The sequence below is a fragment of the Aspergillus homomorphus genome (assembly GCF_003184865.1).
Source record: "Aspergillus homomorphus CBS 101889 unplaced genomic scaffold BO97scaffold_10, whole genome shotgun sequence".
In the NCBI taxonomy this organism is placed as follows: Eukaryota; Fungi; Ascomycota; class Eurotiomycetes; order Eurotiales; family Aspergillaceae; genus Aspergillus; species Aspergillus homomorphus.
Window position 1 is genome coordinate 178,653 of NW_020291896.1, and position 27,935 is coordinate 206,587.

Here is a 27,935-nt window from a genome sequence, read left to right on the forward strand (position 1 = left end):
GACCATAAAGCTATGAAGTTGTTGTTCATTGCTGCAGCTCCTACTCTCTCTATTTCATAGGTTCAACTTGATAGAATACACCATCTCTCAAATAGCCGTCCCAACAATCTCCTGATCAGCCGTCTCACCCACTTCCCGACAATTGCAATTGTACTTTTCGCGGAAATTCAGACGTGTCATCCCCTCCAGAGCTGCCAAGGCCCTCTCACTGGCCTTGACTTTGGCATAGCGAGTGGACGATGACACGCCTTCTGCAATCACAGCATCATGCACAAAGACTGCTGCCAGCACGGTAGGTTGAGATCCATCTGCGCTGGGTAACTCCCCAGCCTTAAGGCAGTAGTTCAGGCAGCCATACTCGTTTGCTAGTCGGTTATGGAGGAAGGTCTAGCCTGTGTCAGCCATAACTTGCAGGCAACAAGGAGAGACGGTTCTTACCGTTGGATGCTTGTTGGCGAATGTGTCATAGACGGTCATATCCTCAAAGTATGGCTTGATGAACTGACGGAAGAATACTTCAACCACCTCGAAGTTAAAATTGGAGTCAACGAAGATGGCCCCTAGGTAGGCCTCCACCATATCCGGCAAGCACTAGGTAATCAGGTTAGCTCGCTCCCGTGCAAAACAACTTCAGGAGCTTGCTTACTTTGGGAGGGTCGTTGGCATCAACCCAGTAATCCACTGCGCCTTTGCTGTCGCTCTCCGCAATCTGGATTGCCTGGGCATAAAGAGTGATTTGCGATTGCAATGGGCTGCTGAAATGCTTCAGATGTGTATGAAGACTGAGTTTGACCGCCAATGCACCTAGATATTTATTGGACACCATGGCCATCTGCAGCTCAGCGGTCAACACTATTCATGCAGTGACCGTGTTGATCCAGTCACCTACCTTATGCTCGGTGAGCCACTGAGGATCACGATCGGGAAATCGGTGAAATATGTCCTCGACACAGACCATATCAAGCAACGAGTCGCCGAGAAATTCCAGACGCTGGTAGCAGGGGACTTGGGCCCAGGCAGAGGGAAGGGAAGGATGGGTAAAGGCTGACCGTAACAGCCGGGGGTAGTTGAAATGATAGCCGAGCTTCTCTTCTACCTGTCGGGCCAGATCAAGCTCGAAGCCATCAGACTTCTGGAGTTGATATTTAGGCATGTTGTACAGGCCCTGATAATCCCTCCAGCAAGTGACTTTGTGGTTCGCACTGTCAACTAGAGCAGTCACTGCCTTGACCGCCATGTCAAACCGATGATCAGATCCACCAGTAAGCAGGGATGCCCCTATCAGAGCTTCACAAACATCTGCGATGGTCTTCTCGCCGAGTGCATGTTTACTCTCTGAGCTCGTCTTCTTACTGTGATCCTTTCCTTGCAAGAGGCTCAAACCATCAGGATACCATGAGTGCCTTCGATGACGCTGTCAGTGAAATGCATGCGTCCAAGACGCCGGGCTTCTTCATACCTAGAGAAACCTTGAGTCCGGATATATTTGTATAGCTCATTCTTCACCGCTGCGTTGAACAAGTTTCTGTTGCAGATGAGACACATCCGATTGACATGGTAGTCAAACTCATCGTCGTCTGGATTCTGTGAGAAAAGAGCAATCGAGGTAGCCATCTTGAGAAAGCAATCCCCAAGGAACTCAAGGCGCTCGTAATTCTTCCCCATGCCCCTCTGTACATGAATTTGCTGAACTCGATGTTCCTCCGTGTTGTCCGAATCCTTTGTTATGGCCTCCAGAGCGAACCTAAGTTCAATCTTAAGATCTAACCTGGCGCAAGCTTCGAGCGATATCAAGTACGAGTTCAGTCGAGTGATGATCGCGGGAAATGCCAAACAGGAGGCAGCTGTAGAAGCAGGAATCTTCCAGTCGTTAGTACCTAAGTCGGTTAGTAAGAAATGGTGCAGTGTCACTAACCGCAGAAATCTTTAACGCCTCGACGCAGATGAAGCACCTCGTCTCCACTTCTCTTTCTGTATCCGTCATCTTGTCCAAAAGGTTTCTGCGGAGGCGAACCAATTCTGCTTTGAAGACAGGTTGGTTCCAATCGCAGGTTGAAAGGAATCTGGCACGCGAGTTTTTCGAAAGACTGGTGCTGTAGTTCATAATATCACTCATGTGCCTACGCCGTGCCACAAAGGATGGTGGAGGGCTGGAAGGATGTAGTGCTTTTTCGACTGCAAGAGTGAAGTACCTGCATGTTCCGTTCCAGTTATCAAACACTAAGCGATTCAGCAGATATTCTGGGCTTGCTTTCCTCGGAACTGGTAGAACCTCGTTTTGATGCATGAATAAAAGGGCCTTCCAATCAACCAAATCTCTAGGGCTTATGTCTCGACTAGGTATGTCTTGAACATTTGTGGGACCCAGCCAATATGCCATCTTCTCAGGTTGGTGGTCGTAGGTCTTGTGGAAGACATCCCGAAATACTCGAAGGAAGAAGCTCGTAAAGTATTGCAGCTCCGTTTCTGATACAATTAGCTGTTCCTGCAAAGAAACGAGATGTACTGTCGTCTCTATGTCGTCGTCGAGGTAGATGGGAAAGGCTGGGAACTCTGGGAGAGGCTCCCGAGTTAGCAACAAAAGACTTGCGTGCTCTCTTGTTAGCGGAAAAGAAGGTTTCAACAAGATGACCGTAGCGTAGAAGCTACTTGGAAGTTCGCCTCGCTTTGCGTCCCAGAATGACGGTTTGACTACCATTTCATATTGGCTAGTCTGCTTGGAGGTAATCGCAAGTTTGGCATTTCTCATCGCGGGCAAGCGACGTTGGAACATTGAATGGAAGTAGTTGTTGAGTAACTTATGCTTGCGTAGCAGCATGCATGTATCGAATGCCGCAGACTGCATTGCTGTCGATTTCCTGATCGCAGGGCTCCCAGTAAGTCCTCGGATTGGCGACTTCTCTGGTAGAATAACCTCGCAGGTAAAAGCATTGTTGACGGGGAGCACCACATAATGCACCTTCGCGTCTCGTTCTTTCTCGTATTGCTATGAACTTTAGGTCAATACATTCAAAGCGAAAACCACGGGGTCCACACTTACGAGCGAACTCGCATAGCGAGCAAGTATGGCAATGGCCGAGTGGTAGGTCAACTTGGCACCCGTTGGGGTAGTGTAAGTCCTTTTGTCTGCTTCTTTCTCGAGAATCCTTTCCAGGTCATCGTTTCCGTGCAACAATCTATCCTCGGGCAAAGTCTCACAGAATTCTTGCATTAGACCCTACATTTATTAGTCGGAGTTTTATACACAGAATGTAGCCCTACCTCAGCATCTCGAACTTCAAGCAATCGCTCTTCATGCTGTGAATTATATCTTTCAACCATGGTTGCATACTGTGAACCCGGTAAGCACTGGTTCCATGGGTTTATAGTCTTTTCTCATACCGTTGATTTGTGATGCCGTGCACGACCACGGCTCTGCACGTATTGAATGAGCGTTTGGTATAGGTCGAACCTACATAGTTAGGTCAAGCTCTTCAGTGCCAGACATTGAGCCAACATACCTGATAACGAGGTTACAGTCTGGGATGTCGAGACCTTCCTCAGCTACCGATGTAGCGAACTTGCCTAGTTAGCCTTGTTGTTCATTATACACAGCATGATCACATACCAGACAATTTATTTCTCCATCTCTGAACTTAAGCAAGGTAAGGAACTGCTGACGGAAGGTTATGCCCATTCCTGCGATTTCACCAGAACGAACTCCGATAAGCACCCCGGGCCGTAGGAAGGGAATCGCTAGATTCTGAAAAAGTTCACATAAGATCAATGCGGTGTATCGTTTCTCTGTGAACACAATGCACTTCGTGTGTTCTGGATTCAGAAATCGCTTCTCTAGTTCGGCGCGAAGTAACTGCACCTTGGAGCTCAACTCCCTGGGGCCGTGAGGGCTGCTGAGCTCATGACGCTTGACAAAGTCGCTAGCCTCTCTGATACGCAAGATCTGTGTGTGCGTGTCCTGAGCTTCTTTGGCTAGACTACTTGACTCAATGAGTTTGTTGATCTTCCCTTCGAGTCTGGGCAGCACGTCGTCAGCTAGAGCTCGCGACCATGCTCGATCCGAGCACCATCGGCCTAATTCAGAGCTTGCCTGCCAGGCGAACTTGAAGATGCCGTTGAGACATTCCAATCCACCAAAGTGTTGTTCGAGCTCTTTGTAGAGTGTCGTGGCTGTTGGTGGCTCTAGTCTATCGTATTTCCATGTTTCTTCGACTGGACGACTGACGAATTGTCGCAGTAGGGTAGCCTGTGACGTTGTAGCGATAGTGCTGTCTAACAAAGTTTCGAGTCTCCTATACGACGTAAGCAAGTGCAACAAAGGGAAGGCATCGCCACATACATTGCAGCCTCGACTACATCACCTTTCGTGTCCACGGGAGAAGCCGTCATGCCAAATATTCTAGGCCGCTTTGAGGGAACCTCCTTCAGATACGTGTCGCGTATAATCCTAAACCCAGTCAGACACGATGCTCAGCTTTGGTAGACCAACAAACTGACCGTGCGTAAGGATGATCTTTCTTTGTATGATGAGCTTCGTCGAAAATCAATAAATTTATCTGATCCATCTTGATATAGGAATTCAGCAAGCATTGATGCACGATCTCAGCCGTGCAGACAATGACCATGTTGGTCTTGAAATGCTCATCCCAGATCTCCTTGTTCCAAAGATCGGTTCCCATGGCCCCAAAGAATTGCCCAACGCTCTGATCAAGATTGTGACGAAGAACCGCCGCTTGCTGAAATGCTAGGGTGACACTGTCGACCTGTACACCTGTAAGTACCCTTCCGTGAACACGACAGGATACACGCACCAAGAAGAAAGATATGCGGGGCGGCTTTCCTTGCGCACGATCATTGAGCTCATTCTGTAGTGTGTGCCTGAGTAGCAGCACTGCGATCAAAGTCTTCCCTGAACCTATAACACATTCAAGTCAGACACACTCCGGACCAAGGGAAAGCGAGGGTGAGTGTTCGACTGTACCAGTTTCAAGCACGGCAATCGTATTCTGTATCTTGGCCCGCTCAAACAGCTCCACCTGATACTCTCGAGGATCCAATGTACCGGCCGCGAGATCATGCTTTGCTAATAAGCCAGCCGTCGAAAGCTGAGCGTCTGGCAAATCAGGAGCGGCGACTTTGACACTGTTGGCTGCGTCTGTATCGGCACGCTTAGACAAGCTGTGTACACGTTAGTGACATGACGGTCCAAAATCGGAGAAAGGAAGTTACTGACAGGACATTGAATTTCGCATTCTGGAGTCTCCGGCGTTGCGATGCGTCTTTTGGGTTGAAGCTTTCTTCGTCGACATCATCCGAGTCAGACGAGCTGGAGGCATTCTCGATCTCCACAAAGCTCGCGGGGTTACTGGATTCAATGGTGTCTGAAATACTTCGACCGTTAGAGTCAAGACTCGAGAATTGCTCTACCAAGAGCTCGTCGATGTTAGGTTCAGTCATCCTTCTGCTGTACAATCAATTTCCAGGCAGAGATGGCTCATGTCGAGAAAGGTGTGAGATGTGAAGTGAGTGCGAACCGGAAGAGTGGGAGATCCAGGAACAGCAGTTGCTGGTGTCACCTTGAGTTGCAGTGAATACGAACCGGGAGACAAACGACATGGTTTGTTCTGTGGGAGAAGGCCAGGGTCCACGAATAGGCAGAATCCAGGATGGAACTACAATAAAAAATATATTTCAAGCACTGCAATCAGTAGGTAGGTGGTCTTATAAGTCACTTTACTAGGTATTCACATCTGAAGTACTACCAGGACTATAGTAAAACTACTACTACTACTATAACATCAGCAATATATACTTCCTCCCCCAAGCGGACGGAAGCGCAATGATCAACCCCTAAAACCGACGGCTGCGGGGCTTTCCGCGGGGCGGGCCCAAGGAAATATTTCTGCGCCAGGTTGATCAGCATAGATTTATTCTCCAGCAGACCCAGACCAGCTACAATACCCCGAGGATTTCCCCCAGCATCGATCTTTAGCCATACACCACAGCATAATGGAGCAGCCACAGAATTTACGCTCCCTTTTCACCGAGGCAAAGGCCGCAAAGACCGCGCTGGAAGTGCGCACCGACAGCAACACGGATGCTTATCGCAGTGATGTCAACGCAGTCATAGCCAAGCTTGAGGAATGCCAACGATTAGTGAGCTTGCTGTCCTTGTTCAGCTCCAACGAAGCTCTCGAGGACATCTCAACCGGAGATCTACAGTACTCCTCTCGTTCATTTCGCAGATTGCTCTGCGCTAACCATTCACTTCCAACTCGGTAGATACCTCACCGTCGAATACCTTCTCGCCGACCTGCTCCAACGAACCTACTCCTCCGACCGCGAAGCCTCCCTCCGTCGCGCCTTGAGCCAGTACGAGAAATTCCTCTCCCGGCTAGACGAATACGACATTCTCAGCGACAGCGACAAGAAGCTGTACGAGCGTTACGCAGCCAACCCGACCACCTTCTCCCTCACATCTACGAATGATGCGGCGGCGCGGCGCGAGGTGAAGATCAACCGATTCAGGGAGGAGAAGGAATTGAAGCAGAAACTCGAGGTTAGACAAGCCATACCCGGAGAGGAGAGGGAAGGAGGTAAGCCGCTTACCAGCTGCGCAGTATCTGTCCCGAAACAAGGACCGCCTGCAGAGCGACGAGGATGATGTGCGCGGATTGTACCTGGCGGAGCTTGCGCTTTACGCCCACCAGACGTTTCAGTCGCTCGATCTGTTGTCGCAGGAGCTGACTATGCTGTCGACTATGCGCGCGGCACCCCCCAATCCCAGCCAGCTGTCGCAGGATGACCCCCGCAGGCGCAATGCGAATCCCGACTCGGAATATTCCGAGCGACTTGATCGTCCGCTCGCTGAGCTTCTGAGGGGTGGAAGGCTCGGGCCGATCTTGAGCAAGGAAGGAAGGCCGATGCAGCCTTTTACGTTGCTGGATCGCCGCACACAGTTGCAGCAGGGCGTATTCCGCTCTGGTCACAACCTGCCAACGATGACCATCGATGAATATCTCGAGGAGGAGCGACGGAGAGGCAACATCATCGAAGGCGGTGGCGAAGCATCCGGCATCAAACCCGAGGTCGATGAGGACGACTTTAATATCGCCGACGAAGAGACCATGAAGGCTCGAGCCTGGGATGAGTTCAAGGAAGCGAACCCCCGAGGCTCTGGAAATACTCTCAACAGAGGATGATTGTTACGACTGCTATTTAGATACTGAAGCTCGGCTTGGTGGTCACGTCTCGCTACAGTTGCACAGAGATGAGACTAGTATATATAATGAATGCATATATACATTTTTAGATCTGTCGTCGACGCAAATATATTCTTGTGATTTGCTTTTTATGTCATAATCTATCCTAAACCTACAGCAGGTCTTCTTCTTGTATGGGTATCCGTCTAATCATATCCTTCATACCTTCCGTGAAGGAGAGGACCAGCATCTCCACCACAACACCTTTTACACTAAAAATCATTGAGAGGTCTGTTTGTTCCGCTGGATCTCTTCAAGGATCTTTCCAGCACCCTTGGCGACCAAAGCCTTGGCGACCGTGACACCGAACTCCTCGGCAGACTGAGGGGTATCGACCGAGCCATCGACTTCCACCTCGGAGCTCTCACTGCCATCCACGCTGACAACAATCGAGCGCATTCTCAACTTGGATGACCCATCGGCATCGCGCACCCATTCCGACTCAACACCCAGAGGGGCACTGCAGCCACCCTCCAGAGTCCGCAGGAGGCTCCGCTCAGCCAAACAGGCCAGAGTGGTCTCCTGGTGGCCAATGCCAGTCAACATGTCCAGCACAAGCTGATCATCCTTGCGAACCTCGATACCCAGAGCACCCTGTCCGACGGCATAGAGCATGCCGCCGTTTTGGGAATCCAGATACGCGGTGATCCGATCCTGCAGACCCAAACGGAGCAGACCGGCGGCGGCCAGGATCAGACAGGTATAAGCACCATCCTCTGCATCGAGCTTCGACAGACGGGTGCCGATGTTTCCCCGAACATCCGTGACCTTGAGATGGGGGTAGCGCCGAGCCAATTGAGCGGTCCGGCGGATGGAGGAAGTGCCCACCACCGAGCCCGCAGGCAGGTCGGCCAAGCTCTTGTATGACAATCCCTGCTTGACGACCAAGACGTCGCGCGTATCCTCCCGGTCCATCATCGGGCCCAACGTGCAGGAGGGCGGCAGCAGGGTGGGGACATCTATGTTGCAACAACAATAGCAGTCGTCAGCCCAAGATCCGGGCGGGTTGTCCTTGGGCTAGCACTTACCCTTGAGCGAATGCACGATGAGATCCACATGACCGGCCATCAACAGCTCCTCCAATTCTTGGGTCCACAGATTCTTGGTGGTGAAGTCCCGTAGCGCGATGGTGGTGTTCTGATCACCGGCGGTTTCGCGCGAGTGAATCTTGAATTCGTATTGGGGCCATTTGGCCTTGAGGGCGGCCTGGACGAGGTCGGTCTGCAGCAGGGCGAGCTTGGACTTGCGTGTTCCGATGGTGAAGACCTTGCGGGAGGAGGAGGGATCAGCGGCGTTTGCGCTGGCAAGCGGGGTAGAGGCCATTCCGACTGTGGGTGGGAGGACAGAGCAGGGGAGAGGGGTTGGAGATAGGTGGAAGTAGAGAGAGGACAGGGCCTAGCTCCGAAAGGACAAACAAGTATATTTATTGGAGTAGACGTAAAGAAGTGGCAACCAAGAAGGAGAATGAGGAGAAATAGAGTAAAAAGTAAGATTAATTCAATTGATCTCCGCCTCGAGCACATTTTCCCGCTTGGTAATTTTGCGGTTTCTGTTTTGTCATCCGACTCGGCTGGACTGGCCGGGGCGATCACTACCAGTAATGTTACGACCGTAATCTTACGATCGGACCCATTTTCGCCTCTTGCTCTGTTGTCAGAAACGTCACGATAAGACCAGGAGGATGAGGAGAAGGAGGACAGCAGTATTCGTCATGTTGAATGTCCAATCAAGGGCATAATCACCCTGCGACACCATCATGATCGACCAGCTAGTAATCTACCTTATCTGATCTCGGGTCTAGAGGGGTAGAAGGCTCTGGAAGAGTAAGGAGGAAGTAAGACAAGAGGAGAATTCCCCGGGTCTTTGGACTTTTGGTCTTCCCTCGCCTGACCACCAGCGAACCTCGGCATCGGAAGGAGGCGCTTATCTTTCGATCTCTCTCCGCCTCATTTCATTTCACCCCAGACCAGAACTGGAGAAAGAGAGAGAGAGAGTCACGCTTTTCTTCCATCGATGGGGTTCTGGAACCACTAATTACTCTTCATCATCCCACTTCTTAAGAACTAACTAACTAAACTCACCTCCCCACCGCTTCCTATATATAACCTACTCGATCCAACTGTCGTCACCACTACCCTTGTCTCCTCCTATCCCTCCTCACAGCTTTATCATTGTCCGCTTTTGCGACCCACGCCCAGTGCTTTCCACTCTTGATCTGGTATCCACTCCGCGATGGGTTCCAACAGCGGCAGAACCACCAAGCTCGCCTTGGTGCCGCTCCCCAAAGGCTCGGTCTTACTTCCTGGGGGAACTCTCCGTATTCCGGTCTCCAACCGACCAGACATCGCTAATCTCCTGGCCACCGTGCTGGACCGCTCACCGGCGGCGAAACGCGATGGGAGCATCGTCACCTTCGGATGCATCCCCCTCAGCTCCCCGTATCTGAGCAAAGATGGCCAACGGGTCATCGATGACGGGAATCTGGAGGATGACAAGCGGGAAGAATACGACATGATCGATGCCGGCCAGGCGCGCAAGGAGGATCTCTTCCGGTACGGCACCGTGGGCAAAGTGATCGGCATCCAACGCCGTGCCTACGCGGAGCCATCTCTCCTGGTTCAGGGAATCCAGCGCTTCACCCTCAAACGAGTTCTGAAGGAACGGCCTTTCTTCGAGGCAGAGGCTGTCATGCATGACGAGAAAGGTTTGTGCCCGTACCAACAGCCCTTGACTCTATTCATTCGCGTGACTTCCCGGCTAACCACGTCCACCTCAATCCGCAGTTATTAACGACACTGAGACGGTGGATTTATTCCAGCAGCTAAGACAACTCTCGAAAGAGCTACTGACTCTACTGCGGCTGTCCTCACTAGTCCCTTCTGTGGGCACCCGTCTGTCGCCTATCATTGCTCGCAAGTTTGAGATCTTCATTACCAAGTCCGATATCTCCCACGCCGGGAGACTGGCCGACTTCATGGCTGATGTGGCCGATTCCGCCTTCGAGGAAAAGTTACGGATCCTGGCCTCATTCGATGTTCGGGCTAGGCTGGAAGGCGCCATTGAGATCTTGAGCAGACAGGTACAGAACATCAAGGGCAACGTCAAAGTCACGGTTATCCCTACGAATACATTCCCTGGCTCTTCGTTCGACATCAGTCAAATCGACCCGCGCGACCGTGAGATGCTGGCCAAACGAGCAATGGCAGGCTTGACGGGTCTGACGCCGCCCGGTATGGCAAGTGGCCGGAACAATGACGGGGACGACAAGGAAGCGAACGAAGTGGACGAGCTTCAACAAAGGCTGAACGATGCTGAGCTTAGCCCTGAAGCCAGGAAAGTCGCGGACAAGGAGCTGCGTCGCCTTCGGAAGATGAACCCTGCCAATGCAGAGTATGGCGTCTGCAGGAGCTATCTCGAAAACATCGCCGACATCCCGTGGACCAAGGTCACTGAAGATCAGCTTGGACCGGAAACTCTGAAGAATGCCCGGAAGCAACTGGATGACGACCACTATGGCCTGGAGAAGATCAAGAAGCGGCTACTTGAGTACTTGGCGGTGCTGCGTCTGAAGCAAACGTCTAACAAGGATGTCCAGCGGCAGATCGAGGGGCTCACTAAGGAGCTGGATGCTTCCGATGCAGGTGACATTGAGAAGGATATTCCGATGCTATCGGAAGCCGACAGAGTTACTCTTGAGACCAAGCTGCACCTACTGGAGTCCAAGCGCATTGGCGACAAGTCGCCAATTCTGCTGCTTGTGGGCCCCCCCGGTGTTGGAAAGACGAGTCTGGCACGGTCCGTGGCAGCGTCCTTGGGTCGCAAATTCCATCGGATTTCCCTGGGTGGTGTCCGGGACGAAGCAGAGGTCAGAGGTCATCGTAGAACATATGTCGCTGCCATGCCCGGCTTAATTGTCAATGGCCTGAAGAAGGTTGGTGTCGCGAACCCGGTGTTCTTGCTGGACGAGATCGATAAGGTGGGCGGAGCCAACTTCCAGGGCGACCCTTCGGCAGCTATGCTCGAAGTGTTGGACCCCGAGCAGAACCACACCTTCACCGACCACTACATCGGCATTCCAATCGACCTAAGCAAGATCCTCTTCATTGCCACGGCCAACTCCCTGGATACTATTCCTGCCCCGCTCCTTGACCGCATGGAGACGATCTCCCTGTCCGGCTACACGAACATCGAGAAGCGGCACATTGCCAAGCGACACCTTATTCCCAAGCAGGTCCGGGCCAACGGACTCTCAGACGGTCAGGTCATTCTCTCGGATGAGGTCCTCGACAAGGTCATTACGTCGTATACCATGGAATCTGGAGTGCGTAACCTGGAGCGTGAAGTCGGCTCGATCTGCCGGTCGAAGGCCGTGCAGTTCGCAGACGCGGGTGACACAGGGCGGCTGGAAGCGTACAATCCCGTGGTGAGCCTCGAGGATCTGGAAGACATACTCGGCATCGAGCGGTTCTACGAAGAGCTAGCGGAGAAGACCGGCCGACCAGGTGTGGTCACGGGTCTCGTGGCCTTCTCCACCGGCGGCCAAGGCAGTATCCTGTTCATCGAAGTAGCCGATATGCCGGGCAATGGTAACATCCAGCTGACCGGCAATCTGGGCGGGGTTCTCCGGGAGAGTGTCGAGGTTGCTCTCACCTGGGTTAAGGCCCATGCGTATGAGCTGGGCCTGTCGGCGGACCCCAACGAGGACATCATGAAGAACCGCAGCCTGCATGTGCACTGCCCGTCCGGCGCAGTTCCGAAGGACGGCCCCTCGGCCGGGCTGGCACATACAATCGGCCTGCTCTCGCTGTTCAGTGGCAAGCCCGTGCCTCCGAGCCTGGCCATGACCGGCGAGATCTCGCTGCGAGGGAAGGTGATGCCCGTGGGCGGGATCAAGGAGAAGCTGATCGGGGCGCTGCGCGCGGGCGTGAAGACCGTGCTTCTGCCGCACCACAACCGGAAGGACGTCAAGGATGTGCCGCAAGAGGTCAACGAGGGATTGGAGATCATCTATGTCAAGTAAGTTTCTTTCCCTTTCGAGATACTGTTCGGTCGACTAACCATACCACCAGACACATCTGGGAAGCCATCCGACATGTGTGGCCCGACGCTCACTGGCCGGGTCAGCACCAGGCCAATTTCATTGAGAGCCGGCTGTAGAGACGACGTTCCGTGTTATACTAAACCGACCATTCGCAGTACACTTTTACCCCATCGACGAGTGTAGATATTGCTTTTTGCGTGACTTATACAGCCAGCGAGATTGTCTCCTACAGCGATTCTTGTTAATAATTCCACTCAATCTATGACCAAACAATCAACTTGATCCTTCAACGACTACTAGCCCGTACATCCATCGCCAAATCCATCAAACCCCCGTCCCCCTCCCACTAAAAACCCCATCCAAGAAAAAAAAAAGAAAAAAGAAAAAAAGACAAAGGTGTATTTATAAAAACAAAGCCATAGATATAATACAGTAGTACATCGCGACCCAAAAAGCAAGACCCCCCGATCCACAACCTTCAACCCATATCATCTAAACCACGCCACGAACCCTCACGACCTCGAGGACCGAGACCCCTGTTGAGGCTTCCGCAGCGCAGAGCGATCGTAATTCAACCCCAGAGCCTGCCAAGTAGGGCGCCAGGGCTTCTCGCCGCTGAGGATCTTCTTCGCCTCCTCGGCGTACGACTCACGCTCCTGGGTCGGGGGTTTAGTCATAGCTTCGGGGCTACGGGAGTCGCGCATTTCCTCCTGGTATTTGGCCGCCTTGAAGTATTGGTCTTTCTCCCATCTGTTTTGTGCCAAAATGTGGTTTGTTAGCGTTTGCGTGTAAAAGGGATTCGGTCCAGACCAAGAAAACACCAAGCAGTATATAAAGGAAAGAAGAAAGGGAGAGGGAAACGCACTTATCCATCTCCTTCGGCGGCTCAGGCCACACAAACGGCTCGGTCATCTCAACCGTCATGCGCTTCTTGCTGATGGGGCGGCGCCAGGGCCCGTAGCCGAAGCGGCCGAGAGACTTCTCGCGGGTCACGGGCTGCTGCTCGACGAAGCTGCGGACGGCTAGCACGCCGACGCCGTAGACGCGCTGCAGGTAGTCGCGGATGTCGAGCTTGTTGAAGTTGAGGGGCACGTAGAAGGAGGCGTAGCGGGGCGGGAGGAAGGGCGTGCGGATGAGGGCGATCGTGAAGTCCGGACTTGTTCGGTCAATCAGTATTGTTGGAGGAAAGGAGCAGAGCGAGGCAATTGCTCTAGGAGGAACAGGGCAAGACGTACAGAAAGATCTGTTTGCGTTCGGAGAGAGGCGCGGCTGGACCGACTAGGTCCAAGGGCTTCTTGGGGAATTTCGAGAATTTGCGGACCATTTTTGCGGTGGCTTGTTTCCGGTCTGGGGATAGGAGGAGGAAGAGAAAGGGAGGAAGAGGGAGGGGGGGAGAGAGAGAGGGAGGGGGATGAGGGTTGGTGTTGTATGTATTTCTTGATAAACTTGGGTTGGTTGGTTATCTTTTGCGGAGCGGAACTTTCTTGCTGGGAATCTGCAAATCGTTTCTTGCGTGGTTGGCCGCTTCGTCGCCCGTACTGCTGCGGCCTCCACCACTTACTCCGATGCGGAGATGCTTCCATCCCCTGCACTGCATTGTGCTGTGTTGGTTCAATTGCCACGGATACTTTCGTTCAAACCTAACCTGAAGTTGTTTCTTTTAGGTGAGATCCCAAAATGCCTAGAAGCAAAAGTCTACAGCTGTATTCCTGCAGCCCCCAAAGAATTGCATCCGTGACGCCACAATCCCACGATCGAGACGGCAGCCAGCAAGGTATTGATAGTATGGGCCTGTTGACCGCATGCTATGGTTCACATTGAGCCCAGCCCACGAAAGGTTGCGTAGTCGAATTCGTACAGCTCATCAGACACAGATAGCCCTGAATCGCAGAAGAAAGTCTATTCATTATGGTCATGATCATCTCATATCTGTTTTATCCTTCACAGCGGGTATCCTTCCTACTGTCCTCCCTCCGACACCTTCATGTTGCCCAGCCGTCGAGAACTCTCATCAATCTCATCCGACTGTGACTCCCGATCCTCCTTCTCCTCCTCCTTCTCCTCCTCCTCCTCCTCTTCTTCTTCCTCCTCATCCTCCCCATCCTCATCGCCATCCTCCCGATCACTACCACCATCGCCCGTCGCCCCCACCTCCTGCATATAACTCTCCAGCTCACGGGCCATCTTCCGCGAGAACCCAGACGCCTCGACCTCAACATCCAACCGCTTCCCGGGATTGAGCATCATCTGCTTCTTCGCGTCGGCGAAGAACGGGCCCGGCACATCACTGACGAAGTGAAACTTGCGCGAGAAATACCGCTTGATGCAGTTAACATCGCGATCGAAGTACATCTCGGCATTGGGGTGGTCGATCGAGACCATCTGAGGGAAATCAATGACGACCGGCACCAGCGTGATATTCTCTTCGTCCTCTTCGTCACCCTCACGCCCCTTCCCCTTCCCCTCGCTCTCCCCCTCAACAACCTCCTTCACCAAAATATTAAACTCATTAAAATCACCATGAATCAACCCAAACCGCGCAAACCGCACGATCATCTCCATCAACTCGGCATACAGACCGGCAGGATCCGCCACCCGGGAGATCTGGCGCAAGGGAAACGCATCGATCAGACTCATGACGATGGTATGGCGGTTCTGGGCGATGGGCTCGGGGACGGAGAAGCCGTTCTCACGGAGAGCCTTCATGAAGGCGAATTCCTTCATGGCCGCCAGCCGCGACATGTACATCCACGAGGCCGAGGTGCGGTGGCGCAGGTAGTCGCGGTTGGTCTTGACGGTGCGGAACGAGATGCGGCCCAGCCGGTGGATTTTCAGGATGCACTGCTGCTTCTCGTGGTTGGCCACCACGTTGATGTCCGATTCCTTGCCGACGCCGATCTGATTGCCGACCGAGTAGATCACCTTCTGTTTCTGGTGTGCGTGCAGCGCCAGGTAGTCCAGGCCGCCGTAGGTGAGGCGGTAGCCGTCATCTGCCACACAAGAAAAAGTGTAAGCCCGGGTTCAACCAGCGCCCTCCGCAACCAAATGTAGATACCATCTCCAAAAAAAAAGCAGAGGAGGAAAGCGAAAGGGAACATACACTTAGCATTCTTCACCTTAGCGATCAGATTCGTCTTCGCCAGGTTCGAAATCGACCGCTGCACGCCGCTACCCCCGCGCAGCCGGGAGATCTGCGCAATCAAAGGCGTCGGCACGATCTCATGGTTGCGACTACCTTGTTCAACCTTCGGTCCAACAGTTCTGTTAGCTTCGTCAGAACACCACGCGCTCGAGACCCAAGACACCAGATATCAAGACAGAATGAAACAAAGCCGGGGCGAAGCTGAGCAGACGGAGCGGGGACGATTGTGAGGCAAGATAGAAGGGCATAGCGTAACGTACCGCCGAGAGAACGCGAAAGTCCTCCACCGTGAGGTACCGAATCGATTTGGGGTCGAGCTTCATGGCGCAAGCTTTCTGAATGAGTCCCGGGTAATGAAACGAAATATATGTATGTAGCGACGACCGCTTCGTCCGATTTGCGCTCCGAGTTGGGTTTGCGGCGGTGCGGCGTTGCTCTGAAGGTACCCGGAAAAGAAAGTCCCATACCTTAGGCTGCGCTGTCTCCACTGCCCTATGCCCTAGTTTCCTGTTCGGGATCGTTCTTGTCTCCCTCCCTCGCTCTCTGCGTCCTTCCATCTGACAAGGTGAACGCTTCGCGGCAGAAAAGCTAGAGGACAATTGAAATATACTCTACTAATATTGAAGAAGTATCTGCTCAATCTTAATCTGAAAATACAGCTTAGGAGTAACTCTCCGTAACATTGAACTGCCCCTGCCTATATCCATTGGTCTAATTTGATATAAGGTATTTCCGGTTCGTTCTGAATACATTAAGTCCAAGAATCCCAAAGGCTGTGACTTCCCGGCGCTCACTCAAGCTTGTAAGGTTTCATATTCATCTCATTTATGCGGAAGCCTCCGCCTCCCAGTTGGGGTTCTGCACTCCGGGTTAGCACAATAACTTTAGTCAGTGGGGCGATGTATTTACCTTGCGCAGAATTACCAGACCCTCCAGAGTGCTGCTCAGAGGGATGTATTGCTCGTCTTCAAGTTCGGCCCGCTCACCGTAGGCCAAGAGCACCGGCGTGCTTTGCGTCTGCCAGCCAGTGATCGTCTTCGGGCGACCGGCCTGTCCGACGACATCAACAGCCTGACCAACCCGGACATTCACGGTGAGAGGCTGCAAATCTTCATCGAGCGTGACAAGGAAGCGAGGGTACATGGCAGTGATAAGGAAGTAGAGAAGGTAGTGGTGTTCGGCGAGGATGAATTGCTTGGCGTCGATCAAAGACACAAGGACAGTGAGCAGACCGGCGGCTGATACACGCGACAAGACCTGTCGATCAGTGTGGAAAGGGTTCAGGGTCATGGTACCCTTGCCCATGTGCAAAAGACCCTGTGCAATGCGAACCATGAACAAAGAGTTCTGGTCCCGGTGGTAGTAGCTGGCCAGCTGGCGGAGCAACTGGGCCAAGCGAGCATTGTTGGTACCGGCACCGCAAAGACCCATGGCGAAGATGGCGTTGATAGCAACGTCGTTATCAGTATCGTGACTGTATCTCGAAAGGGTATCGTAGACCTTCATCTGAGGGTTGCTAGGGGTGATCAGACCCATAGCGAGAGGTACAGCCTTCCGAATATTGCTGGCACCGTAGTGCATGAGATGACCGAACTGTCGAAGAATCATGTCCTGTCCAACTTCCTCACCCATAGCGATGAGTGACAAGCCAAGAACAGCATATGACTGAACAAGCTCGTCACCTTTCTTCTCGTCGTTCTCTTCAATGATGTCGTTGCAGATGTGAAGAAGCTCCTGGAGCTTCAGTACAGTGCCAGTGCCCGCCCAGGCGCAAACCGAGGCAAGCACAGAGGTAGGCTTAGCCATGGGGTGGTCGACTGCCTTGAGGATGTCAAGGATGACATCAACCTCTTCCTGGCGACCGAAGTATAGGAGGGCCAGACCAAGGGCCATGAAGCGGGTCCACTTGTCCTTCAAATGCTTCTGTCTCTCCTCATCCATCAGGGTGGAAGCAATCGCTTCACTGACCTGGTGGTTCGAGGAACCAACGAAGATAAGACCCAGAGAGACAGCCGCCATGGCAGACAGCTGCATGTCCAAAGCACTGTCTTCGACGATCGGGAGAAGAACCTCCAGCAACTCCTCCTTGTTGGAACCAGCATAGGCCAGTCCAAGACCCATGATAGATGCTACCCGCATGGGCACGCTCTTGGCTTCCAAGTTCTCGGGGTCACTCAAGAGAGCCAAGGCAGGGTCGGAATCGATCCGCACACCGGAGTTGAGAATACCAATGGACAGCAATGCACCAGCCTTAATCTGGTCTTCCGAAGCGTAAGTGTACTTGTCAATCTTGTCCAGGCCGACCTCAACATCTCTGTGCATAAGCATGCCCAGAGAAGCCGTAGTCGAGAGCATGCCATCGTCCTTAGTCTTCCAAACCCAGGGACCCTTATCACCTTCGACCAGCATCATCTTATCGTTTCCGAATCCGGCATTGGCGAAAGAGTTAACAAAAGCGCTGGCGAGGTTGTGTCTTGCGGAATCCACGTTGGTAAGACCCGCGCCACGAGAGCTTTCCAAGTGAGTCTTGTAAATGTCTTCTGGCATCTTGGGATCAAGAATGTTGAGCTCCTTGCCAAGGGACTTGAAGTGATCGGGAATCGAAGTGTTGTTAAGGCAGTCCATGAACGACTGGTCTTCTTCATATTCAGGGAGATCGAGCCATATCTGTTGCCGGGAAATGAGGAAAGCCATCTGCTTCTTGATCGAGTTGTCCGAGGTGGCGTTGAGGTCGCTCTTAATTAGCTCGGTATCGTTCAGGCGGATAGCGAGAACAATGGCCTTGGTGAGCTCCTTGTAGCGAACATAGATCTCGTGGGCCGTGCGAAGGAACTGCTGGTCTTCTGGGTATGTGAGGAGGTTAACCATGCTGACCATATACAGGCAGACCCTGGAGTATGTGTTTTCGTCCACGAAGCGAGGGATTTCCTCGATGATCTCGAGTTCACTGAGCAAGTCGACGGCATCGGCTTCAGCGTTGTGCTTCAAGAAGTAGGGAACAAGGGAAAGGGCGAGGTCAATCAGATCTTGTACATCCTTCTCAGCATTCAGCCTGTTTTGGTACTCTTGGCCAATCTCCAGCGCCAGATGTCTAATGTACTCATGACCCCAGGAGCCGAGGTCCTCCGACTTGGTCAGCAGGCGGTACTTCAAGGTCTCCAGCTTCTCTTCGTCTCCGTATGTCATTCCGAGAACTGATAGCATGTCGGCCAAGGAGTCCTAAGGGAATGGAAGTCAGAATGCCATCCCGATCCGGTCCATCGTATAGCAAAAGACGCACCTTAACCGGGCTAGCCGGCCACTTGTCATAGAGCGCCGTGAGGTCATCGTAATGAGGTCGGAGGAATTTCAGGGGCTTCGGGACAGCAGTCATCGACGATGTCGAAGTCTTTATGAAGTTCTTGATCGCATCCAAGGCAGGGCTGTAGAGGGAAGTATCTGGCTCCTTATGCAGGTAAGGCGGAGGGTTAACGTCATCGCTCGGGGCATGGGGGAACAGCTGCTGTGACTGTACCTTTAATCTCTCCACCAGCATCTCCAGCTCGTTCTTCAATTGCTGGTCTTCTTCGTTAAGCTCCTCTGTGTCATCATGTTAGCACAGTCGCAGCAACCTGGGAGAGCTGATTGCGAGGCGCGGCGTCGGGTCGGGATCTTTCCGCCCAGGCCACGGCCTCGATGTATCGCCTACCTTCCTGGGGCTCTTCGTCCTTCTTCTTCCCATCGGCTTGAGGCTTCTCCGCAGTCTGTGCCTTCTTTCCTCCAGCCAGATCTTTCACATCGTCAACCTTGCCCTTGCCCTTGTCGGCGGGAGCTGACCGCTCGCCATCTTGCGCCATTGCTGACGATTGTATGGCGAGTAGGAATGTGTGGGGTCGGGAGGGAGGGGAAATAGAGCGTAGAAGATTGCTCTGACAGAGGTATCAGAAGTAGTGAGCTTTTTCAGAATAGGCCTTCACGGAGCAGGCGATGGCGAGGAAGGTGAATCATAAGCTTGTTGATGGAGAAGCAGAGGGAAGCTCTCTCAGTTCGTCGCCGCTCGGGCGGGCGTTGCGCTCTGGAGCTAGATTGCTTAGGTAATATCGCTCCGCCAAGACATCGACTCCAATAGAATAAGCAACACTCAGAGTAATCATCGTCGTTGTCATCTGTCGATTTAAAGATGTTGTGGAAATATTTCATTCTGTCTACTCTCACTGATCAGAGTAGATGACTATCGACGCTGCCTCCAATGCTCTACCAGCGTCATTTTCTAAGATCGAGACACAACTACACCATCATCATTAACGCAAATCATTGACAGACTGGGAATTGCACAAGAGGCCCATGCTAGGTCATTCAAAAATAGTCTTTAGACACCTATATTCTTAACGAAGTCAACGTTGTTTAAACACTCGCTATGGCCTCGTTTGTATTCATCGTGTCTTCCGGTCGAGTCACTGCATCGCTCTCACTGTCTACGGGATGATATATTTCAGCTCACGGAAAAGCTATCCCGTCCACCGGGAACGACAGAGGCTAGATCATCTGTTGTCATTCATGGGATACGAATGCCCTTCGAATAGGAACTTAGGGCCAAACCTTCAGTTTTGGGGCATTCCAAACCATGTCCGGAGTCAAAAGTATAGTTTTCCGAGTTGCGAACCCCCAGCGCATTGCCCTTGTCATCACCTCGTCATGCGGGCTTAGGTCCGGATACGATTATTTAAACATGTTACACCGCAGGAAGCTTCAGAGATCTTCTCTACAAGAAGTTTACACGGAGGAGGTTAGCTGATACATATAGACCACCCACTCAAACATCCCACTCACGGCTTTTGCTCACAACTTCCACCGTTGAGCTTCGCAACTATGGTTCGCACCAAGAAACAATTAGTCCAGGCCCGAGAGAGCCTCATTGAGAACCTCTGCGAGGCTACTAAGACTCGCAGGCTGGAACCACAGGTTTTCTATTCTCTTCATTGGGTTGGTATATCGTTCCTCAGAACAATGGTGTCGAGGGCACAGATGCCCCATAAGATCGAGTCTTCGTCTAAATCCTGGGTTTACACACATGAATTGATAGAATCCTGTGAGCTAGATCATTGTCTCAACATTTCACAACTTAATCTGACCCTCCAGATCATGGGCATCGACGCCGGCATTTCACTTGAAAAGCGGCTGCATCGCATTGACTTGATTGTCTTCGGCGGTCCAAAACAAGGCAGTGTGACCATGGTGGTCACGAGCATTGACATGTGCATTCCTTTGGAGGAGGATCTTGACCACGAGGTAGTGGTTGTTCCTGGCGGCCCAGAACAATGGAATTCGGCCTTCGACATCCCGAGCGTCGACATCGACATTCGATTCGAGGAGGAACTTGATCATCTCGATTTGGTTATTCTCTGCGGCCCAGAACAGCGGTGTTCGGCCGTATTGCGAATCGCGATAGTTGACGTCCTCGACTTCGTTCCACTGTTGCTCAAGAAGAGGGTTGTCCCATGCAAGCGGCACGCTGATCAACATATTGCCTTGAGAGGATGTGATCTTCTGTGGAATAAAACATGGGACTGAAAGAGTAACTACTTCAGGCACAGAGAGCGGGAACAACAGTCCTATGTACTTTGGTAAATGGTGGTATTGAGCTCAACCGGACTGAAAACGGCTCAGCTGATCCTTTGATACTCAGGGAATCTTGGCTTTATTCTTTGGGTATACCAAGAAAGCGCTATCCGATTCTGTTTCACTCGATCCATGTTCAAGGTCGCTCTAGAACCAAACCAGTCGGACAATCGATTAGATATAATCAAGGGTGACCCCACCTAAGGCAGAGTAACAACAATCAAGCCATCGTCAAGTTTGCCTTGAAGACATATTGATAGTAATGCCAGGTAGAAGTGGAAGCCTAGTCACCCTGACGGACGACTCTGCTAAAGAAGTAGAGTACGTAGTAAATAGGAAGCTGGTGAGCAAGCCTAGAGTGAGGCAACATCAAGAACAATACCTTATAAATGTGCTTGGCTAAGACTTGGAGCGGCTCTATTAGGTAACGGCTGTACAAGATATAGAGAAAGGATGAGCTAGTGGAACTCAGAGATTGTATAGCTTCAGCTGCTGTACTCCGTACCAGGCAGCGATTTCTGCCTGATCTCAACGCGATAGAAAGGCGGCGACGCGAGCGGACCGCGATTTGCCTGACTTATCTTTCATATTCCTCCACCGCTTTCTCTTCGTCTCGACACCATTCGAGAGAATTGGCATTGCTGAACTTGACATTGTTGCCACCCTTCTTAAATGCTTTTCTAGTAGATACGTGATTGAGCCCTGGTACTGGAAGGCTGTCTGTCGAGTGTTGGTATATCCGGTTGCGTCATCGACGGAGACCATTTCAGCCCTCTGTTCCGCAGCCCGCTTTGTCAAGTAAATTGCAGAGCCACTATGGATCCTGATATGGACATCGACTTGCCAGAGCCACGGGGCACAAAACGACCCGTGCAAGAGATCGAGCAGAGGGATGAGCCAAAACAACCTAAAAGAATCAGAGTCAGTTGGCATACAAAGCTAGTTCCGACATCACCATACTTACAACTATAGGCACTGGACCCCGATGTAGTCAACAAGATTGCAGCGGGAGAGATCATTGTTGCTCCCATGCATGCCTTGAAAGAGCTGATTGAGAACGCCGTGGACGCCGGAACCACGTCTATCGAGATTCTGGTCAAGGACGGAGGGCTGAAACTACTTCAGATCACGGATAACGGCCATGGCATTGACGTGAGTTTCGAGCCGACTGTCTCCAATTCCAATACTGACTGGACAAAGCGAGACGATCTTTCTATTCTCTGTGAGCGGTTCACGACCTCGAAACTCAAGGCTTTCGAGGACCTTTCCTCGATAGGCACCTACGGCTTCCGAGGCGAAGCCTTGGCAAGTATCAGCCACATCGCCCACCTTACCGTGACCACGAAGACGGCCGGGTCGAGCTGTGCCTGGAAAGCTGTCTACAGCGATGGCAAACTCGTTCCTGCCAAGCCAGGTCAAACCGCAGCCCCCAAGGCCACTGCTGGACGCGGAGGCACGCAGATAACAGTGAGTAGCAGTGCACCCACCTGTGCCAGACCACTTTTTAACCTGCATAGGTCGAGGACCTATTCTACAACGTCCCAACCAGACGACGGGCTTTCCGCTCTGCAAGCGAAGAATATGCCAAAATCCTCGATGTCGTCGGCCGGTACTCCGTTCATTGCGCGGGGGTGGCCTTCTCGTGCCGGAAACACGGTGACTCGGGCGTCAGCATCTCAACTCCAGCCAACGCAAGCACCATCGACCGCATCCGACAGATCCACGGCAGCGCCGTGGCCAACGAGCTGGTGGAGTTTGAAGTCGAGGACGAGAAGCTCGGGTTCCGCTCGTCTGGGCTCGCGACGAACGCGAACTACCACGTCAAACGCACGACCATCTTACTCTTCATCAACCACCGCTCCGTCGAATCGACAGCCCTCAAGCGCGCGATCGAGCAGACCTATTCGACCTTCCTCCCGAAAGGCGGCCACCCCTTCGTCTACATCGACCTAGAAATCGAGCCGCAACGGGTGGACGTCAACGTGCACCCGACGAAGCGCGAGGTCAACTTCCTGAACGAAGACGAGATTATCGAGAGCATCTGCAGCGACATCCGCTCTCGACTGGCGCAGGTCGACTCCAGCCGGACCTTCCTCACGCAGACTCTCCTCCCTGGCGTGCGAACGCTGGCCGAACCCGAACCAGCGGACGAAGTTGACAGCGAGGGAGCCCCCAAAACCCCCAAGACGCCAGCAACCACCACCAAAAAGCCCTACGAACACAACCTGGTGCGCACCGACTCGAAAGTCCGCAAGATCACCTCGATGCTCCCGCCCGCACTTGCCTCCGAAACCACCACCACCACCCCCGAAACCGCCATCGACTCAGGCCTGCACTACGAAACCACCGCCCGCGAACCCCTCCGCATCGCCCTAACCTCCATCAAGACCCTCCGCGCCGCCGTGCGCAACAGCATGCACACAACACTGACCGAAACTATCGCCTCCCTCACCTACGTCGGCCAAGTCGACTCACGCCGGCGCATCGCCGCCATCCAAAGCGGCGTGAAGCTGTACCTAGTCGACTACGGCCTTTTCTGCCAAGAATTCTTCTACCAGATCGGCCTCACTGACTTCGGCAACTTCGGTCTCATCACCCTCGACCCAGCCCCAAAACTCATCGACCTGCTCCGCATCGCCGCCGAAGCAGAAGCAGAAGCCGAACACGACGCTACAGCGAACCCACAACGCACCCAAGAGTCCCAAGCAATCTACGAAACCGCCCCCGCCGTCATCGCCGAAACCCTGCTCGCCCGCCGCGAGATGCTAAACGAGTACTTCTCACTAGACATCAGCGAAGACGGCCACCTGCGCTCCATCCCGTTGCTCTTGAAAGGCTACCTCCCGAGTCTAGGCAAACTGCCCCGTTTTCTGTTACGGTTGGGCCCCTACGTCGACTGGACCAGTGAGGAGGCGTGCTTCCGGTCGTTTCTGCGTGAGCTCGCGGCGTTTTATACGCCGGAGGCGTTGCCGGATGGTTTGGCTGAGGGAGAGAACTTAAGGGATGCCGGTTTAGACTCTAGCAACGGACAGGAGGGCGAAGAGGAGGGAGGAAAGGAAGACGAGGCAGCGTATCTCGCGCAGCGCCGCGCGCAGATGGCGCGCATGCTGGAGCACGTGGTGTTCCCGGCGCTGCGGGGCCGGCTGGTGGCTACGACGCGGCTGTTGAGGGGCGTGGTGGAGGTGGCGGATCTGAAGGGGCTGTATCGGGTTTTCGAGCGGTGTTGATTTTTGTTCTGTTGATTGTTTGTTTCATATACCCCTGGCGGGTTGGTTGCATTACATTGGGCTAGGGCTGGGTCGGTGTACAGTACAATACTTTACATTGCAGGCTGATGGGGAGCATACTATAAAAGCCCCGAACCAATATCAAGAGATGATACATCCATTGTCGAAATAGCAAAGCATACCTAACTCTAGTCAAACTGCAGTGCCCATATCACAGATACCTCTCTACCTCCACCCAACCATCCAAGATATCCATCAAACACCCCCAGGCCACCTACAAAAGACTCACTACAAACCCAGCCCCATCAACCCACAACCAATGGAAGAAAGGCATCAGCCCTGCCACGCTAAAAGAGACGTAGCAGCCTAAGGCAACAAGAAACAGTGGGTCCGGGGTGTATGAGCTGGTTCTTCGCTGCTAACTCCAACAACAATGCCGCGGTGGTGTAGTGGTATTAACATTGCAGAGCCCCCGGGGTCTGGTACCTAAGCGGGTGGAGTGCAGATTCTGGGTTCGAGTCCCAGTCGCGGCAATTCTTTTTTCTTTTTGCGCGATGGGGTAGGGAGGCGTCATCAAGATGTCATGGGGAGGCTCCAACGGGGTTGGACGGGTTGTTGTTGAGCTGGGGGTAGGCGGGAGGGAGGTTTAAGCGAGGGATAATGGATTCCTTGGAAGGATGGATGGATGCCTTCGGGATGGCTTCGGCTGGGTGGGTTTGATGGGTTTGCTTTATATATGGGTTATTGCGCTGGTTGTTTCGTTGAGGTGGAGGAAAGCACGAAGGTGGTGTGTAATTGGGAGCACGGTGGATAGGAGTCAAATGATAGAGAGAATCCGGTATATTCTGATATGCTGGTTCCATCAGTCTCTCAGACACGAAAGAGAAGTATAATATACAAAATTAGGGCCAGGCATTGCGCCCAGTCAGCCTATGGCCCCTCGAAAGAACCCCGTCGATAAGCAAATAGTATATGTAGCGTCTGCGCGGCAGTAACATGGAAGCATACTACTACCCCTAGCCCTTGTCCTCCTGGCTCTTTCCAAGGCAACAAGGCAATACCATCTGCAGAGGTAAAATCGACAATTTCTGAAGACAGCACAATCGCTTGTGAGAGTTGTCTCCAATTGAATGGGACAAAGGTCAAGGTTTGATACTTCTTCAGCTTCATGGCTTGGCAGACGGCATCGTTCCGAATGAGAGGGTCCATTTCTTGTCACTTGAGGATTCTTGAGATTCTGGGTTTGCTTTGGGCGGAGAGGAGACGATTCCATGCTTCAGATCTGCTGGTATGTCGCGAGGGCGAGGCTCAGATTGGATAGGAGGCGAAGGCGGTGGCGGTGGGGCGGTAGAAGCAATAGTCGTAGGCTGAGTAGGTGGAGCTGCAGTGGCAGTCATAGTGGAAGGATCAGGATAAGGAGGCGGGGGAGTAGAGGTTTGGGGGTGGCCGGTGACAGTCCGGTGCAGATCGAAGACTATGCGCTTAAGCTGGGCGATTTCCGCCTGGAGGGAGACGATCTCGTTCTTCTGGGCGGCCACCATAGAGCTATTGTGCTGCTGGATATCCCTGGCTTGATTGCTGATTTCCTTGAGAAGCAAGGTACGGTCGTCTTCGACGAGGTCGCCAGTACCGCCTTCCGTCGTAGCTTTGTGCTTAGCTACGGGACCGGAGAGAACTGCCGACAGCACGTCCTTAGCGTAGGTCTTCATCATATCTTGCCATTGGACGGTAGAGGCTCGGTCAGTGGTGAGGTTGTCCAGGTATTCGCCAATTGCGCTGACAAAGGTGTAGCATTTCTCCCACATGGTCTTTTCCGAGGCCTCGTTGGCTTCTTCACTGGTGCCGGCCAGGGCAGCCTTCCAGCGGCGGCCATCTGGGTCGGACGCGAAGACCAGGTCGAGTTGTTTGCCTGCAGACTTCCAATCGAAGCCACTTTGGACAAACGCGCGGATGATCTTCTTGGAGACTTTGTATTGCTTGCATTCGTCACAGAGGTAAACCATCTTCACGATTAAACGCTCAACCCGTGTCGGTCTGTGTTCCGTTGTCGATCCGATGAAAGCGACCGTCCGTTGCATGGCTTGGATGCCCTTTGCCCACTCTCCCCGAATGGCGTAAAACCCGAGGTAGGAGCTCAAAGTCGCATAGTCATCCATGTATCCGGATGCTCGAGCGACATGAAGGTAGGCGTCCGCACGGTCAGGCTGATTGAACCGCAGGCAAGCACGAATGAGAGTGCCGTAGATAACGGCATTGGCGCTGTCGACTGGTGGGACTTGAATCTCGATCCCATTGACCACGACGCTCTTGTAGTAGCCTAGATTGCCCATATCCACCGGATGGCCTTCCCCGGATAATTGGCGAAGAAACAAGTCGAAAGCCTTGAGATTCTTGGATTTGCGGAAGTAACTCAGGATGGTGATGATGAGGGAGGAGCTGAGCGGGAACTTGTGGGGGATAATGGCTTGTAGAATCAAGTCACAAATGTCGTTCTCTCTGGTTTTGCTGAAGGCCAACAGCATATACTTCAGGCCCAGACTCCGGTCAGGATCGGTGGATTTCGTGAGATTGTTCGCTAGTCTAAGAAGAAGTTCTTGTAGAGACATGCGGTTCGTCAGATATAGGTTAGTATCCCGATAGATTTCCGAATCGAGTTTTGCACGCTCCTCGAGTTGAGCATGAGCGGGAATCGAGGTCATCTCTGCTTCCAGGTCAGCTGTGCTAGAGCGCTTGTTGCTCTTCACATCCTTCATCCGGTTCCGGAGGGCGTCCAAGTGCGTGAGAAGCTCCGAAACGTTGGGCGCCGGTATCGAATAGTCGACGGCGTATTTCATATGCAGGCCCTGGTACGTATGGGCGACTCCCCGTCGGAGTAGTAACCGGATGGCCAATTGTTTCAGCGCCATCTTGCGAATGGCCTTTTGACGCATGACGTCCTCTTTGAGCCATTGGGCGGTGTCGAATTCTTCGATGCGCCACATATTATCCTCTTCCGTGGATTCCAGCAATGGGTCTTCGCTGATTTTATGGAGCTGGTCTATGCTATTTTCATCTCTTTGTTGACCGCTCTTGCTGAGGGCGGCGCTCCGAGTCGTATGGAGCGAGCGCGCGGGGACAGTCGTCGCGGGCCATTGGTATCGAAGCGATGTCGGTCTTGTCTGCGTGCCGGCGCGTCGGGTCGGAGATGTTGCGTCCACTGTCGGGCTGCGGCGGGCGAAGATAGCCTCGACCAATCGTTCCTCCTCATCGAGCAGCTCACTGACCTCGCCCTTCGCGGCCGCAATCTTCTCCTCCCACTCATTGCGGCGCTGTCCTTTGGCCTGGGCGTCTGCTAATGCTGCCGCGGCGAAGATACTCGTGTACAGGGCGGTGATCGAGTTGCCCAGCCGGAGGCGTCTCTTACTTGCGGTGGTAGCCCCTCGCGACGTTACGCCATTGGAGACGGTGCTGAGGCAGGAGACGCATCGGCAGGTTGACTGCGCCGGGGGGACGCGGGACCAAAGACCATTCATTCTCCGGTCATTTCTGCGCCCTGGAATGAGACAAACAAGTTGTAGTTGTGATGTGCCGGAACTCCAACCGTCCGGGCTCTCAGACCAACAAAGCCAATGGCAAGTGAACGTGCGTCGTTCGGAAGAGCGGTGGGATGGACGATGTTGGACTTTGGG

The 27,935-nt window shown here is 52.9% G+C and overlaps 10 protein-coding genes and 1 non-coding gene across 11 annotated transcripts; 4 read left to right on the plus strand and 7 right to left on the minus strand.

Annotated features, from left to right (window-relative positions):
- Nucleotides 1–87: 87 nt before the first annotated feature.
- On the minus strand, nucleotides 88–5,454 carry BO97DRAFT_441911 (putative RNA helicase/RNAse III; the record flags this gene model as incomplete). Its single annotated transcript, XM_025698210.1, has 17 exons — nucleotides 88–387; nucleotides 439–591; nucleotides 647–832; nucleotides 890–1,403; nucleotides 1,460–1,860; nucleotides 1,916–2,553; nucleotides 2,650–2,986; nucleotides 3,041–3,217; nucleotides 3,262–3,330; nucleotides 3,382–3,451; nucleotides 3,501–3,559; nucleotides 3,608–4,289; nucleotides 4,337–4,444; nucleotides 4,495–4,760; nucleotides 4,809–4,912; nucleotides 4,979–5,175; nucleotides 5,231–5,454. The coding sequence occupies 17 exons, from the start codon at nucleotides 5,452–5,454 to the stop codon at nucleotides 88–90; spliced, it is 4,485 nt and encodes a 1,494-aa protein (XP_025553153.1).
- A 485-nt stretch (nucleotides 5,455–5,939) lies between these two features.
- BO97DRAFT_387238 (IGBP1/TAP42 family protein) lies at nucleotides 5,940–7,267 on the plus strand. Its single transcript, XM_025693586.1, has 3 exons — nucleotides 5,940–6,218; nucleotides 6,280–6,556; nucleotides 6,618–7,267. Exons 1-3 carry the CDS (start codon nucleotides 6,007–6,009, stop codon nucleotides 7,197–7,199), a joined length of 1,071 nt encoding a protein of 356 aa, XP_025553154.1. The 5' UTR covers nucleotides 5,940–6,006; the 3' UTR covers nucleotides 7,200–7,267.
- A 52-nt stretch (nucleotides 7,268–7,319) lies between these two features.
- Nucleotides 7,320–8,718, minus strand: BO97DRAFT_441913 (porphobilinogen deaminase). The gene is made up of 2 exons (XM_025698211.1): nucleotides 8,288–8,718; nucleotides 7,320–8,218 (listed from the first exon to the last, which is right to left on the minus strand). The coding sequence occupies exons 1-2, from the start codon at nucleotides 8,580–8,582 to the stop codon at nucleotides 7,479–7,481; spliced, it is 1,035 nt and encodes a 344-aa protein (XP_025553155.1). The 5' UTR covers nucleotides 8,583–8,718; the 3' UTR covers nucleotides 7,320–7,478.
- A 458-nt stretch (nucleotides 8,719–9,176) lies between these two features.
- On the plus strand, nucleotides 9,177–12,571 carry BO97DRAFT_441914 (putative LON domain serine protease). The gene is made up of 3 exons (XM_025698212.1): nucleotides 9,177–9,963; nucleotides 10,043–12,275; nucleotides 12,329–12,571. The coding sequence occupies exons 1-3, from the start codon at nucleotides 9,492–9,494 to the stop codon at nucleotides 12,414–12,416; spliced, it is 2,793 nt and encodes a 930-aa protein (XP_025553156.1). The 5' UTR covers nucleotides 9,177–9,491; the 3' UTR covers nucleotides 12,417–12,571.
- Nucleotides 12,572–12,660: 89 nt separating this feature from the next.
- BO97DRAFT_441915 (mitochondrial 54S ribosomal protein uL23m) lies at nucleotides 12,661–13,751 on the minus strand. The gene is made up of 3 exons (XM_025698213.1): nucleotides 13,536–13,751; nucleotides 13,166–13,456; nucleotides 12,661–13,050 (listed from the first exon to the last, which is right to left on the minus strand). The coding sequence occupies exons 1-3, from the start codon at nucleotides 13,622–13,624 to the stop codon at nucleotides 12,813–12,815; spliced, it is 618 nt and encodes a 205-aa protein (XP_025553157.1). The 5' UTR covers nucleotides 13,625–13,751; the 3' UTR covers nucleotides 12,661–12,812.
- A 508-nt stretch (nucleotides 13,752–14,259) lies between these two features.
- Nucleotides 14,260–15,765, minus strand: BO97DRAFT_433141 (protein kinase RIO2; the record flags this gene model as incomplete). Its single annotated transcript, XM_025697582.1, has 3 exons — nucleotides 14,260–15,290; nucleotides 15,401–15,545; nucleotides 15,703–15,765. 3 exons carry the CDS (start codon nucleotides 15,763–15,765, stop codon nucleotides 14,260–14,262), a joined length of 1,239 nt encoding a protein of 412 aa, XP_025553158.1.
- Nucleotides 15,766–16,267: 502 nt separating this feature from the next.
- BO97DRAFT_341336 (proteasome regulatory particle base subunit RPN1) lies at nucleotides 16,268–19,278 on the minus strand (the record flags this gene model as incomplete). The annotated part of the gene is made up of 5 exons (XM_025691637.1): nucleotides 16,268–16,300; nucleotides 16,352–18,661; nucleotides 18,723–18,887; nucleotides 18,957–19,019; nucleotides 19,111–19,278. 5 exons carry the CDS (start codon nucleotides 19,276–19,278, stop codon nucleotides 16,268–16,270), a joined length of 2,739 nt encoding a protein of 912 aa, XP_025553159.1.
- A 1,134-nt stretch (nucleotides 19,279–20,412) lies between these two features.
- On the minus strand, nucleotides 20,413–21,227 carry BO97DRAFT_404411 (ankyrin repeat domain-containing protein). The gene is made up of 2 exons (XM_025694963.1): nucleotides 20,561–21,227; nucleotides 20,413–20,510 (listed from the first exon to the last, which is right to left on the minus strand). The coding sequence occupies exon 1, from the start codon at nucleotides 20,942–20,944 to the stop codon at nucleotides 20,585–20,587; it is 360 nt and encodes a 119-aa protein (XP_025553160.1). The 5' UTR covers nucleotides 20,945–21,227; the 3' UTR covers nucleotides 20,413–20,510; nucleotides 20,561–20,584.
- Nucleotides 21,228–21,856: 629 nt separating this feature from the next.
- Nucleotides 21,857–24,267, plus strand: BO97DRAFT_365663 (mismatch repair ATPase MLH1; the record flags this gene model as incomplete). The annotated part of the gene is made up of 4 exons (XM_025692581.1): nucleotides 21,857–21,961; nucleotides 22,013–22,192; nucleotides 22,241–22,507; nucleotides 22,558–24,267. 4 exons carry the CDS (start codon nucleotides 21,857–21,859, stop codon nucleotides 24,265–24,267), a joined length of 2,262 nt encoding a protein of 753 aa, XP_025553161.1.
- Nucleotides 24,268–24,702: 435 nt separating this feature from the next.
- Nucleotides 24,703–24,800, plus strand: BO97DRAFT_t95. Its single transcript has one exon. It is a non-coding gene; the product is annotated as a tRNA-Arg (tRNA).
- A 482-nt stretch (nucleotides 24,801–25,282) lies between these two features.
- BO97DRAFT_17013 (uncharacterized protein) lies at nucleotides 25,283–27,923 on the minus strand. The gene has a single exon (XM_025690297.1). The coding sequence runs from the start codon at nucleotides 27,777–27,779 to the stop codon at nucleotides 25,434–25,436; it is 2,346 nt and encodes a 781-aa protein (XP_025553162.1). The 5' UTR covers nucleotides 27,780–27,923; the 3' UTR covers nucleotides 25,283–25,433.
- Between the last annotated feature and the right edge of the window lie 12 nt (nucleotides 27,924–27,935).